At 32.9% G+C, this 15,705-nt stretch overlaps 1 protein-coding gene across 1 annotated transcript; it reads right to left on the bottom strand.

Moving 5' to 3' along the window:
- Positions 1 to 8,236: 8,236 nt before the first annotated feature.
- LOC139872699 (inactive TPR repeat-containing thioredoxin TTL3-like) lies at positions 8,237 to 13,663 on the bottom strand. Its single transcript, XM_071860625.1, has 6 exons — positions 12,674 to 13,663; positions 12,097 to 12,289; positions 11,801 to 11,985; positions 10,740 to 11,073; positions 10,234 to 10,399; positions 8,237 to 8,633 (listed from the first exon to the last, which is right to left on the bottom strand). The coding sequence occupies exons 1-6, from the start codon at positions 13,558 to 13,560 to the stop codon at positions 8,596 to 8,598; spliced, it is 1,803 nt and encodes a 600-aa protein (XP_071716726.1). The 5' UTR covers positions 13,561 to 13,663; the 3' UTR covers positions 8,237 to 8,595.
- Between the last annotated feature and the right edge of the window lie 2,042 nt (positions 13,664 to 15,705).

Here is a 15,705-nt window from a genome sequence, read left to right as displayed (position 1 = left end):
TACATCAATTATCCTTGTATGTAATCCACCCATATTTTAATGAGATATGAATATTAATTTACCCACTTGATCAGAATGAATAATCAATTACCCAACCCGAATAATTAATTAAATGATCGTAAACGATGTCGTATAAACGTCACTAAATAGGACATTCGTAATCAATTTAATAATTATTAGTTTAACTAATTTGAAGATAGGTTCGACAGGTTCTAATGAGTTGTCGTTCAATTAGACAATACCTCCTACCTATTAATAGTCAATAGTCCAATGTCCACAAGTGTCGGTCTTTTGTCCAAACCTTAATTATGGTACAAAATCCAATAACCCCGTCTTAATATTTTAGTCCAACATCACGATTACTTCGGCTCAAATAAGCATAATAATAACTTAGTTACGAGACATTAATTTAAAAAGGAAGAACATAGCTTACAGTGATTATTTATCGCGTAGCGTTACCCGGACAGAGTTCCGACTTTAAAACCCGTAAAACATTTCTTACAATAACCCAATTATTATTAATTTAAATTAAAATTATAATTAAAATATAAATATAAATATAAATTGAGAGATAAGAGAAAGAAAATAGAAAAAGATGTACTAAAACTCACAGAAAACTGGCGAATTTATAGGATGTGGCCTGCTACAGTAACTCATGCGATCGCATGAGATTTTAGTGCAAATCTCATGCACTCGCATGGGCTCATGCACTCGCATGAGTTTTATGCCTATTTCCCATGCGATCGCATGGCCGTCAGATCCAGCTCACATATTTTTTGTTTGCTAGTTTGTCGACGTTATTTAATATAATATATAATATATAAATAATTTATATAATTATTTAAATATTATATTATATTCTTGTGCATAGTTGACTTGTAATTTTCGCTCCATTGCGTCGCGCGTTGATAGTTGGCTCAGGTCTCGATTCCGGTTTTTCGAACGTCCTTTCGTATAATTTAATATCTTGTACTTTGCGTTTTGCGACTCGTACTCTTGTAATTTTGAGACGTTTCTCATCAATAAATTGAACCACTTGAATTATATCTTGTACATTTGAGCTTTGGTCATTTGCTTCTTCAAATCGTCGTTTTCTTCTTTTGTCTTCGCAGTTATTTATTTAAACGAATATTACATAAAAATAGAACAATTGCAACTAAAAGCTTTACATATTGGAAGGATATTGATACTAATAATATGTTCCTTTTTAGCATTATCAAATAGTTAAGAATATTCTTTAGTATTTGCAGAGTACTAATGATATGTTCTTGGTTTACAGTGGTTTGGAAGAAGAGTTAAGTATTAAGTTTTATACTGATTCTAGTTTCCAAACTGATCAAGATGATTCTCGATCCAGTCACGTTGTTTCTTTATCATGATGGGCAAGACAGTTGATTGGAAGAGCTCTAGGCAGAGCACTATTGAACAATCTACAACAAAAGCAGAATACATTGTTGACTGATAAGCTGCTCAGAAAGCTGTCTAGATAAGGAAGTTTGTTGTTATACTCAGAGTAGTACACAACATTTAATCTTCTATAATATGTACTGTGATAGTTCGAGTGTTAATATACTTTTGAAAGAATCACATGTACATAAAAGTACATGGCACATTCTTCAAAAGTTTGACTACATTCATTAAGTCATTAAGAGGAATGATATTAGTATTCTTAAAGGTTCATACAAATGATAATGTGGCTGACCCGTTCATGAAGCCCATGATGCACAACAAGCATGATGATCATTATAGTAATACTAGACTTCGTTATGCTGCTGATCTTTTTTATTTGTAATTTAGTATTTGGATATTTTTGAAACATTAAGCAGTTTTAAATTAATGAATTGATATATAGTTGGTATGATCATTTTCATTTATATCACTATGTTCTATATTAGCATGTTTAATCCATGAATAATTGTTGATTATTTAAAATCTCCATAATCGGTCATGTTATGGGAATAACATGAATTAAGATTAATGTAAAATTTTGGTTATATTCATTGATGATGAATAGTTAACTGGTTGAGACCAAAATTCATATATATTCATTGATGATGAATATTGGAATGACCCAACCATGAGATGTCACTACATGGATCGTAGTCAGTAGTAAATCTTTTAGTGATTATGTCTTTGTGTCCTTAGACTTGAGATGCACACCCGTCTTGATGAGTGTAGCATTGTATTTTGATATGGTTAAATGATGTCCTGAATAAGGCTATTATAAAGGCCATTATTGGGTATAATGTAAAGCTCGTGATAGACACGTGTATGCAATATAGGATTTGTTCCTCTAAAATGTTTGGAGTTAGATACTTTTTGAGCTCCTCGATGAATGAATAAGATATTTGTGTGGCCGCACCCAGATGTAATTAAGATGATACTTAATTAATTTGGTGATCTAATTCAGGTCTAAGATCGAGAAACAAAATTGTTAAACAAATGAGAATGACCGATGATTCATATCTCAAGTTTAACTAAAGTATATGAAACAAAATGACGAATGACATTTAACACTTACTATAAACAGTTTCGAGAAACTACCCTCACGTGAATTTGAGGACAATGACGTGTTGCTAGACGCTTACCATTATTTGTATAGTTATTTGGTGTTGTGCCATGCACAAGTGGGAGTCTATAGGATTAATGTGCAAGGTACAACATATAACTATATGACCAACTTCATTTGAGCCTTCGGGGTCACACACATATACACCAAGACGTCAAATAAAATATATATATATATGATGTATATATATTACTCAAGTAACAAAATAGTAAATCGAAATTAATTCATTTACTATTCATATGAATAGTAAATGAAACGAAATTAATTAATTTACTATTCACATGAAAGTGACTTGATAGAAATTATTAATTATAAGTTACATAACATACCCCTAAAGTATTTGAGAAATATGACTTTTTAAAACCAAATCAAACGAAATATGATATTACAGACCAAGAAATCGAAAGCAAGATATTCTTTTGATTTACTTTATGCTACCAAACAAACGATGTATATCATATATTCATATATATATGTTCGTTGGATTATGAGATGAGTAAGAGAGAAAGTAAGAAAAGAAAATGCATTGTTTCATACGGAGTATTATTTTGGGTTCATAATATTAATCAAAGGTTGATTAATTATTACTTAGATTTGGACTAGCATCTATTGACGTTGTTTGAAGTGTAGTGTGGACTATCCAAAGAGACGGTCATACTTTTGATCGTAGGTTTCTCTCCGTTCTTCAAGAAAGTGTAGACTATCCAAAGAGACGGTCATACTTTTTATCGTAGGTTTCTCTCCGTTCTTCAAGAAAGGTATATCGTTTACTCACTTTGTGAATTACATATTTTGACAAATATTAGTGGTGTAACTGGATCTTTGGGATCGTTAATCATGTGCATGTTTTATTAAATTTAAATATATTAATATTTAATTTTGTAAATGGGTTATAAAATAATAATTGATTATTATTTTAACTATCCGCTGCGTTAATCTGATTTAAAAGTACACACGATTTTCCAACAATAACATCCTTTTTCTTTTAAAATTTCCAAATTTCGTGGTATGCATCTCTAGTATTCGGATTTAGCTTCATTTCGACTTATATGTGGATGATAGAGGTTGATTTTCATCTTATAAACTGTTACCCATGATATCTATGATATAATTACATGTTTATTGCGTTTTTGGTAATATATGAAATAGGGTTCATGTTTATTGCGAATATATGGCATAATTTCGGATTTTTTCGATCTGTAAGCACTTTGCAATTGGGTTGATGTTTTTTAGTTAGGATTTGTTGCTTTAGACTGGTAGGTTGCTTGTTTTGATTTTTAAAGTTTATGTTTAAGGCAAATTTCTACTAGTTTTAGTTTATAAACTATATTGTTGACTTTAGTTAATATTTTGGAGATTTAAAGATGAATTATAAGGGGTTGTTAGCTATGGAATGTGTGTTGTGTAATATTTTGAAATTTCAAATTTTGAAGTGAGATTATTTATTGTTAGTTAGAATGCGATGAGTATTATAGCGTTATTAGCTAGGGATGAGGAAAATTCCTGAAAAATCGGAATCGAACCGGTACTGTACTGGTACCGGTACCGATAATCGGTACCGGTATCGGTTCTTGATATTTAGGAATTTCGGTTTCAGTACAAATAGGGACGGTATCAGTACGGTATGGGAAAACCGAAAATAGGTACCGAAAAGGAAATATAAAATGCCCAATAGCCCATACCGCATGAAAAATCGTACATAATTTGATCGGTTTTTCGCTTCCAACTTTCTTTCTTCTGTCACGTATTCGTAAACAAAAAATAAAAAACCCTTACCGTAAGGAACGAACTCAACGAAGAGTCATGTCACTCTTCTGACTTTCTTTCTTTCTTTTTTTCTTTTATATTATTCTTTATAAAAATTATAAAAATGATGGCAAACATCTCGAATTGGTCTCCAATGTACAGTATTATTATTATTATTATTTTTATTTTTTTTGAACGGCAAGCTTGCATCAGTGTATCATTCATTTCAACGACATTCATCATTTGCGCACACACACGTTCGGGAGGAAACCCGAATCGCATTACAGGAACCCGATCCATTAACCATCCCGAGGGGCAGGCGGACTATGTTTGTATCCTAAATGGATCCGGGAGAAACCCCCCGGGGTCAATCTGGATATCCATATTTCAGGCAGATTAATTGATAGGATGGGCAGAGCGAGGCTCGAACCCATAACCTAACCCCCAGCCCCAACACACAAGGTGAAGGGGTGCCGTTCAAGCAATGCTTCATTATTATTTATTTTTTATATTAGTTTTTTTAAATGATGGCAAACAGCTCTTGGTCTCCATTGCACACTTTAATATAATAGCAATATATTTCATAGTACATATTTCATATTACATTTGGTGCATATATGTTTATGTCTAACAGACACCACACCTCATAGTTGACTTAAGGTGTCAAATGAGTTTATGTAAAGTAAACACCAAATGGGGACTTGTGTATTCTGAGCAGGAAAGCAAGAGTGCAAGTAGATATAAGCATTATTTTGAAAGATATATGCTGACTATATGGTAATACTACATGAAATACCTTAAAGGTTAAACATGAATGACGCTATACACTTAGAACTGGTGAGCTTAATCATAAGAATGCAAGAAAATTTATGACATATCTATTTTTCAGTACCATATGGTAAAATACCGAAAATACCGAAAATACCGGTACCGTTTATGGCATTCGGTTCTCGCTTTTCTTTATTTTTGGTAATTGGTATTTTCGGTTGCGGTACGCTACGGTACGGTTCGATACATGTACCGATCCCATCCCTATTGTTAGCTATAAAATGTGATTGGATCTTGTATTTGGGCAATTGTTTGAAACGACATAAATTAAAATGAGCACTTAGGACTTGTATTATTGATTGTTGGTTAGCACTTGCTGAGTATCATAGTGCTGTTAGTTATAAAATGGACCTAATATGTATTGCTAAGTGAGTTTAGTTTGTATGATAGATTGTCGTTGCCGTTGAAATTATTGTTAGCCATCGCCTACTAATTCTCTTTATTACCAGTAAGCTTTTTTTCTTTATCGCAAAACCATATAATTGATAATTGCATGTTGCTAATTATGTGTATAATGTATGTGATGTTAGTTTAGGCATGTATGATTTTTTTTTTTTTTCATTTTGTTTTGTAGGTCACCCGTTCGTAATTATTTAATAGAAATTAATTCTAGATAGTCCTCTTCTTTTGAATGTTTTTATCTCCAATAGGATATGAATGCGTGTAACTAGTATACTATTTAGGAAATATTTGGTAAACATTTTTCCTTTATTCTTACGAATATGTGTTTCATACATACATTTGGGGAGCTAAGGGGAAATGTTGCCGAATGTTACTTAAATAGTAAACAGTCATACGCAGTCATATGTGAGTCAAGGGATACAAAAAGTGGGTTAGGATGGACACCCTACTACAAACCAACTTAAAGCTATAGTAAATTATTTGTTGAGTTAATTTATGTTTTTTATGATTTGTACATTTGCATTAGTATGATTAGTTAGGTGTCATTTTTTAACTACAATAAATGTCGATCGATAAGAGTGGGACTACTTTAACAGACCGTAAGTCCCCTGAATTTTTGTTCGGTCTTGAAGCATTCATCGAGAGGTGTAAGGCGCACGTGAATCACTATAACAAATGTCGTTGTCCATGTGATGATTGTGATAACCTTGTTTGGCAACCGCTCGATATAATAAGATCGCACATACATATATACGGTTTTAGTCGAACATACAAGACATGGAGGTGGCACGGTGAACAAGTCGTTCTCCCACCACCAACAGAACATGTCATACACTCATACCTCAAACGAGAAACCAATTGCATGATCTTCTCACTAATGTCCGTCACGAGAGTATTGCCAATGAACATAGCACGGATAACGATGAGACAAAGAACCAAACACAAGAACCGAGTGCCACACACGATGAACTTCATGAATTACTAAAACTTGCTGACACCGAGCTATACCCTGGTTGTGATTCGATGTCTTCGTCGGACTTTTTGGCAAAGTTGAGTCATATAAAGACCATTAATAAATGGACTGATACATCATTTGATCAATTGTTAGAATTGCTTAGATCTGCATTCAAGGATCCTAAAATCCCGTCGTCACACAATGAAGCTAGGAAGACATTGAGAAAGTTGGGTTAGGGTATGAATCGATCCACGTCTGTAAGAACGATTGTGTTTTTTCTGGGCTGAGAACAAAGAATTGGTTATTCGGTAATATGGACATCATCATTTTGTTTGTTATTAAAGACTTTATAATTTAGTAACATCTAATGTAATGTAGTTGTTGTTTATACATGTTGTCGATTTTGTTGTGGAAAAAGCATTGAAACATGTTTTATTGAGACGAAGAAAGCTTGAAAATTTTGGGCGGGTAGTAAAATAGGCAAAATGCTGTTAATTTTTTTAATTTTAGCGGCGACTTTCTGGCGACACCTCGACGCGAAAAGACAGCAAAAATTTAAAATAAATAATTAGGAAAATTGAATGTCGCTGCTGTAGTTGATAGAGAAAAATCGAATTGTGTCGCAATTATTCTGCTAGCCTATGTCCCTCCTATATGTTTTACATCTACTTACATATATGTTTTGGTCATTAAAAAGTTGAGATATGTTCAAGTTGTGGATCTAGTTACAAGATGATGATTGATTATTCTCCTACCTGTGTCATATTACAATATTATTATGGCACATACAACACAGGTCAGGTGTGGTGTACGTATTGGAAACATGTTCTCATGACATGCTATTGCTTTACCCATAAAAAGAATCCTAATGCCACTGGCTACGTCACCCATGGTACACTTCCATTATCGTTTCCTAATCCATACGTGTCTCTTTAATTTTCTTTTTCCATCTTACTACCAACTTAAATTGAAATTACACTTCATCATTGTATCTTTTGACCTATTATCATTGTACATGATTCTTTACGAACGTAAGAAAACAAACACAAATCGCAAGGATGCTATTTTTTGTTTTGTTGTTGAATATTCTAAACGAGTATGTTAAGAACAATAAAATATTTATTATGGGGTAAAACTTTGTTTATTTTCTCTTTAGTACATGTATGTGTATCGATACAAAATTACTAAAGGCTGCGCCACTCTTTCCTTTTACATTCTATTTATAATGATGCAAAAAGAAGTAATCTCTACATGATTCCCATTAATGGTAACATGTGCCCCTCGTGTGCAGTTTTAACCGAACCACAAGTCACGATCTTATTTGAGTAAAAGATGGTCTTTCTTTGACTCTGATTTGGTGCCACGATTCTCGGAGTTGGTTAGGATCCTACGGAAATTGATCATGAATTTCATGGACTAATCTACTTTAAACTTTAAATGAGACAAAAGTGACAAATCGTAAGGTGAAAGTAGATACAGTGTAGAAATGTGACGCTTAGTTGCTCACAGAGCAGAACTTCATGTAGCGTAAAAGTAGGGGAGAATTTAGATGAGAATTGAGTTTAGAACAATATAGCATTTCTCTGTTTCGAAAACGTTACAGAGAAAATATATCAAAACGGCATTCTTTATAGTAATGTTTATACCATTTCTAAAAGTTAATAACGAAAAAGAAGTTGGGATTTTTCAAGGATCTCAAAGAATTCGAATCTTTTCTTTCCCATTAGGGAGAAACAAATACAGTAAATAACTCCAATGATCTTGGAACCAGTGGAACATAAAAATAAGATGTAATCAACAATATTAATGTCTCAACAATTTTTGTACTGAAATAATTATAAAAAAAATTACTATATATGAAATTATTTTAGGAAAATCTCCTTTTGATCCCTTTCTGATATCAAGGGAAGGTGTGGCAGTGGTACTTGAAACTTGAATCAAGGCACTAGTTCCTCAAACTGTAATCTTTGCACTTGTTTTTAAGAACTCCCCTAATCAATAATTTAAAATTTGCCACGTGGGCATAGGTTGACTTCACAAGAATTGCCAAGCGTGCGTATATAGGGTCCACAAAATTCATCATGTGGGTGGAGGCTTAATGGTTCCGGCTCTTGATGCTGTTAGGCTGAGGCTCTGTGTCATGTATAAGATTAAAACAATTTAGGTACTTTGACATTTTGAGGTCAAATGTTATTTTGTACGGACTACATCAAACTTTGATATATATTTAGAACGGATGTAGCAGTAAGATCTATTCAATAAGCTCTAATTGAGGTTTGTTTAAACATGTGATCTGAATTTTGAAGTTGAAAATTGGTCCATCTTAAACAATAATTTTTAGGCAGTACACCTTATTTTTGTGCTACATAGAAGGAACTAGTTGTGGAGCCCTCGCTTCGCGCCGGGGGCTCCGTTTTGAATGCGAATTAAAAAATTCTTGATCTATAAAAAGAATTTTTTTCAACATCTAACATTGAAGGGTTGTTCCTTTTGTGAAAGTTACTTCTTTTAGCGTTCGGGTTTTATTTAAAAAAAAAAAGTTAGTAAAGTGAGGGTTCGATTTGTATTTTAATAAAAGTTAGGGGGTTAAGTTTGTGAAATTTGAAAAAAATATACGTATAAAGTGGGAGTTCGATTTCTATTTTAATAAAAGTTAGGGGGTTAAGTTTGTGAAAATTGAATATTAGTAAAAAAAAAAAAGTTAGTAAAGTGGGGGTTCGATTTGTATTTTAATAAAAGTTAGGGGGTTAAGTTTGTAAAATTTGGGAAAAAATATACGTATAAAGTGGGGGTGCGATTTGTATTTTAATAAGAGTATAAAGTGAGGGTGCGATTTGTATTTTAATAAAAGTTGGGGGGTTAAGTTTGCGAAAAGTGGAAAAATGAATAGTACTATTCATTTGGCCTTTGCCTTTTAAACAGATTCGCTAGTTGGGTCAATGGGTTATATACCTATATCTAAAAGTCAAAGGCCAAATGAATAGTACTATTCCTTTTCCACTTTTGGCAAACTTAACCCCCAACTTTTATTATATACCTATATCTAAAAGTCAAAGGCCAAATGAATAGTACTATTCCTTTTTCCACTTTCGCCAAACTTAACCCCCAACTTTTATTTTATATACCTATATCTAAAAGTCAAAGGCCAAATGAATAGTACTATTCCTTTTAACACTTTTGGCAAACTTAACCCCCCAACTTTTATTATATACCTATATCTAAAAGTCAAAGGCCAAATGAATAGTACTATTCATTTTTCCACTTTTCGCAATCTTAACCCCCCAACTTTTATTATATACCTACATCTAAAAGACAAAGGCCAAATGAAAAGTACTATTCCTTTTTCCACTTTTCGCAAACTTAACCCCCCAACTTTTATTAAAATACAAATCACACCCCCACTTTATACTCTTTATATACCTATATCTAAAAGGCAAATGAAAACAGAAACAACCCCTAAGGCCAACTTTGTAGGTTAAGTTGACATGAACTTCAACAATAAGATACTTTCTACTAGAAGGGGCAACTTCTAACCATTTACTTACAGATGGGTCGAATTGGGTTGTTTTAACTGGAAGGAAAACGAAAACGAGGTAGCACCCTATCTGGCCCGTTACGACCCTTAGTAAAACACAAATGTTTTTTAAGTTTCAATCCACCAATACATCCATATAACCTCTAATTTCGAGCAAGAACAACATATGAAAGATTTAAGCAAGTTTAGAAAAGTTACCACATGAATATTTGGTTGCTTTAACACGATCAACGCCCAAAGGTTCCCCATGGGTCAATCTTAATGCTTCTTGAGCTTGCAATAGTGATTGCGCCACATCATTATCTCCTGGAAGTTCTTTCATCAAGATATCATAGTCTTGCACAGCTTCAGCCCATCGCTCGAGCTACAAAAATAAAAAATATTTTCCAAAATTAAAATAATAATTTCTAAGTTCATGTGGCTGATAATGTCTCAAACGAGACAAAGGGTGTCCAAAGTTCTTTATTAATGCATACAATCTCAAACGGGCAGGCTTTATTTTCTTAGTCCTATTAAACACACTAATGTTTTATCAATAGTGTTTTGAAAACAAAAAAGGGGCTTATGGGTTAGGCGGCCAATCGTAAATATAACATGTTTTTCCTAAGAGACCACTTTGACCCATCACCCAACCCGTTTTGCCACCTGCAGACAAATATGGTAAAGACGTGAACTTTATGTAGGTATGTCCCTAATTATATCACCTTTGCATTTGAGACAGCCCTCCTCATAAGGGCTTTTGTGTAATTAGGCTGGATATTAAGGGCTAGATTACAATCCTCAACAGATTTCTCCCACAAACCAAGCTTTGACCAACAAACAGCCCTATTACAATAGAGGACTGAGTTTGACAAATTACACTTTAGCCCTTCGCCATAAGCAGTACATGCTTCCGAAAACCGGCCGGAGTTAAATAACTCTTTGCCTTGAGCACGTGCACGGTTTATCAATTTCACATTTTTTAGTAACATTGCAACTTCCATGTTTCCAAAATCAATCAAACTGGCCTTCTCAATGAATGCAGTTGCAGTTTCAAACCTGCCATTACCATAAAACCATAATAGTGTTGTTTAGCTGATTATAATAGTTCCATTTGAGACATCACATAAAATTACTACACTTCCTTTTCAAGAAAGTTTCAATTTGTATTTTTGATTGTCAGCATAAAATAACTGTTCTTTTTAATTTTTGATCATGCAATATTCCATTATTTGGTAGTTATTTACAGGTACTTTTCGATATACATATCTAGCACAATATACAGTTCAAACAAAAACTATGAAAGCTTCAATTGAATTATCTGGGTAAACATTATTCTAGTACAAACTTGAGTTTTTATACCCCTAAATAAGTACTGCAAACAGCTAGAAGGTTAATCTTTATCATCAATAAATATAATTTTTTTATTTAATTAATTGCAGTAAAATGTACAGTATTATATACCCATTTTTACATAAGGGTTCACACTTATATTTCTATTACTATTACAGGTTTTGTCTATTTAAGGCACAGGGAGACATGTTACTATGTTAGCATAATAGCAGTGGAGCCAATAACATGTCTTCTTGCACAAAAGCAGAGAACTTTTTGAAACTGAAGGCCTAAAATAGAAGTCTTTTTACTAAAATTAACCATTCTATTAATTACAATAAATATCAGATTATTTAAGTCAATTATTACTTGTAGTCAATTATTACTTGTTCTGATAAGAAAAATTATACAAATTTGAACTCTATTAAAAGCATATAGTCTATATAAATCTAACCTTCCAAATGCCATGTCTACAAGAGCTCGAACGTAAAGCACGTATGCTTCACATTGCATTCCAAAGAACTTGACTTTGGAACATGTCAAGGGAAAAGTTTCTATTTTTGGTAATTCAACTAGAACAGAATCAGCATTTTCGAGTCGGTGGAGTTTCAAAAACGCCTCCGCCTTGCAAGCAATTATCTGTAGATTTACATCATTATATACACTCGGTCTTAGTTATAACCATAAATAATATAATTATGATTTATAATAAATAATTATTATAAAACAAACAGAAACAGAATCAAGTACTTGAGGAGACGAAACGGCTCCTGTTAGCACGGCTGCCTCACATTCCCTGAGCGCCCCTTTCCAATCGCCGATCTTTCTAGCATCCGAGCATCTATTTATATGTTTTTCCAAGGTTTGCAACTTTTGCAACTCGACTAAATCGTTCTGTTGACCATGTGAAAGATGGTGGGACGCGCGTTCAACCAGTCCTAACCTTAAAAATTAATCAAGATTATATTTTTCAGACTAGTTGCACCAAATTATCAGAAATGGATTATCAAGCAAGAATAAATTCAACAAAACAGGTCATTGAGATAATTATAACAATGCCAAACCATCTCTAATTCTGATTGTCACAATAATTAATTCAAATACGCAAATCTAAGTATTAATGGGCGTAAATCTTAACAATGTAAGAGAAAATATACAGGATATGGAAAATAGCACTAATGCAATTCAATGTATTTAATTTGTGAATCATGTCCAAATAATTCAAAAACTGAATACATAAGTGAAAATCAAACTCCTAAAAATAAAAAATAAAAATCCATATATGAAATCGAAAAAGATTGACTAGATCAAAGTTTTGTATAATTACTTGAGATAAAGAGATGCTAATCTTTGATGAGCTCTCTGATAATTAGGGTTCAACCTCACAGCCTCCTCACATTCCCTAACAGCCTCCCACAACCGCCCTAACATAGTCAATGCCGCCGCTCTATTACTCCGGCAAGCTGCATTTTCCGGTGATATGGCAATCGCACGATCATATAACGATAACGCTTCTGTAAAGTTCCCTCTTTTATACAACTCATTGCCAGCATTTTTCACTTCTTCTACATCATGACTAATCATTGCTTTCTTAACATTAATCCCAATTTCACCATTTGATTCCACTGATTTCCCCCCACCTTTAATTATACTTCCATGACCATAATTACCTGTCCCCATACCCAATCCTAATTTTTCGGGTTTCGCTACCGGATTTCGAAAATTCATATTAGATTTAAGAACTTTACCTGATGGACAAATGTTTCCAGTTGGGTATAATAAGTTTGTGTTTGGTGAATTAACTGAACTTACATTGCCACCACCACCAACACCACTGCCACCACTGTTGGTGGCAGTAGAGGTGCTGCTGGTGCTAGTGGTAGTAGTTGTCCCACTGCCGGAATATATCAACGGAGCACCGGTAGAATACGATCTCCGGTGACCCATCTTCCGATTCAAATCACCAGACCCAGATCGGAGCTTTTCAGGTGTGTTCATAATTGGGACGCTAGTAGCATTTAACTCACCAGAATGGGATCTATTAGATCTTCTACGAAACAAGTCTTTATCTTTATCTTTATCTTTTTCAGTTAAACGCATTGAACCCAGATCAAGTTCTTTGAAATCAGGCTTATTCTGCTCAAGTAAAGATGAGTTCTTTTCAACTACATTTGGTTGAGACATTTCATCAAACACCTTCCGAGCATGTTCCATTGCTCAAAACTTTAACCAATTACTTACAACAAAAGGTTGGGTTTTTGATTCTGTAAGAAGATAGAGATACAAGTAGTGTATATTGTTAAGAAAAAAAAGCTATAAAAATGGGAACTTTAATGGAAGAACATAGAAAGAAAAAGCTCTCTAACAGTACATGAATGTAGGGAGAAAATAAAAGGAAGAAGAAGATGGGGATCTCGTGAGTGATATTATATGTATAAAAACGAAGAAACAAAGAATGAATATGAATGAGCTGGTGGAGAGCGATATACAGGGTTGTATCTATTTATTACAATAATTATTATTATTTATTATTTTTAAAAATTATTTTTTTATAAATATATATTGTGATCGACTCTATCACTGGAATCAGCTGTACTTGTAGTGGTCACATTACATACATCACACCTCATCATAACCGTTGAATTATCAACCTACGGTTATTATTTACACGTCAGAGTACGTGAATTTCAAACTGTTTTTCAATCACTTATTTACTACTCCGTACTAAAACAGGTTCAAGATTCGTTTATGATTTCCTAATATTTATTTTAAGCAAAGTTAATGCTTTTTATTTGCCAAATAAGCTCTTATCTCGTTTTATATGAGGATTTTGACTTTGATAGCTCTTAAATGTTACGGAGTACTTTATATAAGAAGATTTTGATAACGTATACCCTAGGATACATATCAGAGTGTATTAATTACTTATACGAAAAATTACGTTGTTCGTACACGTGGTTTGTATCGAATTTCATAAGGGATTTTAAATTTTGTTTTTTTGCATGGTTGGTCATTGTGCTTTGCTGAAGTATCGTGGTTGGTACCCTTTACTGACGTCTGTTAGATTTTAAACGTTAACCCCTCACATGTGCCACGCATGTGAGGGCAATTTTGTCCAATTAATTATTTTATTACATATAAAAGTCAAGCTTAAAACCCAATCGACATGTATCATTTGATTATAAACCCTAATTGCTCCCCATCCTCAGTTAGGACTTCTTTTCTAAATCAAATTTAAATCTCAATTAGTAATGGTCGATTGCAACTGTGGAAGAGCTTTTGTAATTTGAACCTCATGAACATACAGTTGTTCTGGTAGACGCTACTATGTTTCCCTACAAAGGTATTATTCTTTCATTTCTTTCTCGAAAATTTGTAATCGATTGGTAATAAAAAATGGTTTTTTTGTTCACAAAAATTTCTAATGATTTGTTGCTTGGTTTGACCCACCAATGTGTTCTCGTTCGGTGATTATTATATCAGGTTTGTTCAAGTCAAAAATAAGCTTAAAGTAGAGGTGACAATCCTTAAATGTCGAGATATGAAGATGAAGCTGCTAGTAATAATCATTTTGGTTGTATTTATTATGTATGTTTTTTTTAGTTGGGTAGAAAGTTGATTACATTGTTTTGATTGGATTTTAAGCTTGACTTTTATGAGGTATAAAACAATTAATTGGACGAAATTTGTAGTGACCCGAACTTTTCCATGTTTATATATATTAATTGAGATTGATATTTACATGATTAAATATTTCCAACATGTTAAGCAATCAAACTTGTTAAGACTTGATTAATTGAAATATGTTTCATATAGACAATTGACCACCCAAGTTAACCGGTGATTCACGAACATTAAAACTTGTAAAAACTATATGATGCCATATATATGGATATATATATAGTTAACATGGTACTATGATAAGTAAACATATCATTAAGTATATTAACAATGAACTACATATGTAAAAACAAGACTACTAACTTAATGATTTTTAAACGAGACATATATGTAACGATTATCGTTGTAAAGACATTTAATGTATATATATCATATTAAGAGATATTCATACATGATAATATCATGATAATATAATAATTTAAAATCTCATTTGATATTATAAACATTGGGTTAACAACATTTAACAAGATCGTTAACCTAAAGGTTTCAAAACAACACTTACATGTAACGACTAACGATGACTTAACGACTCAGTTAAAAGGTATATACATGAAGTGTTTTAATATGTATTTATACACTTTTGAAAGACTTCAATACACTTATCAAAATACTTCTACTTAACAAAAATGCTTACAATTACATCCTCGTTCAGTTTCATCAACAATTCTACTCGTATGC

The sequence above is a fragment of the Rutidosis leptorrhynchoides genome, chromosome 10 (genome assembly GCF_046630445.1).
Source record: "Rutidosis leptorrhynchoides isolate AG116_Rl617_1_P2 chromosome 10, CSIRO_AGI_Rlap_v1, whole genome shotgun sequence".
Lineage (NCBI taxonomy): Eukaryota > Viridiplantae > Streptophyta > Magnoliopsida > Asterales > Asteraceae > Rutidosis > Rutidosis leptorrhynchoides.
Note: the sequence above shows the minus strand (reverse complement) of the source record. Positions and strands in the feature narration are given on the sequence as shown.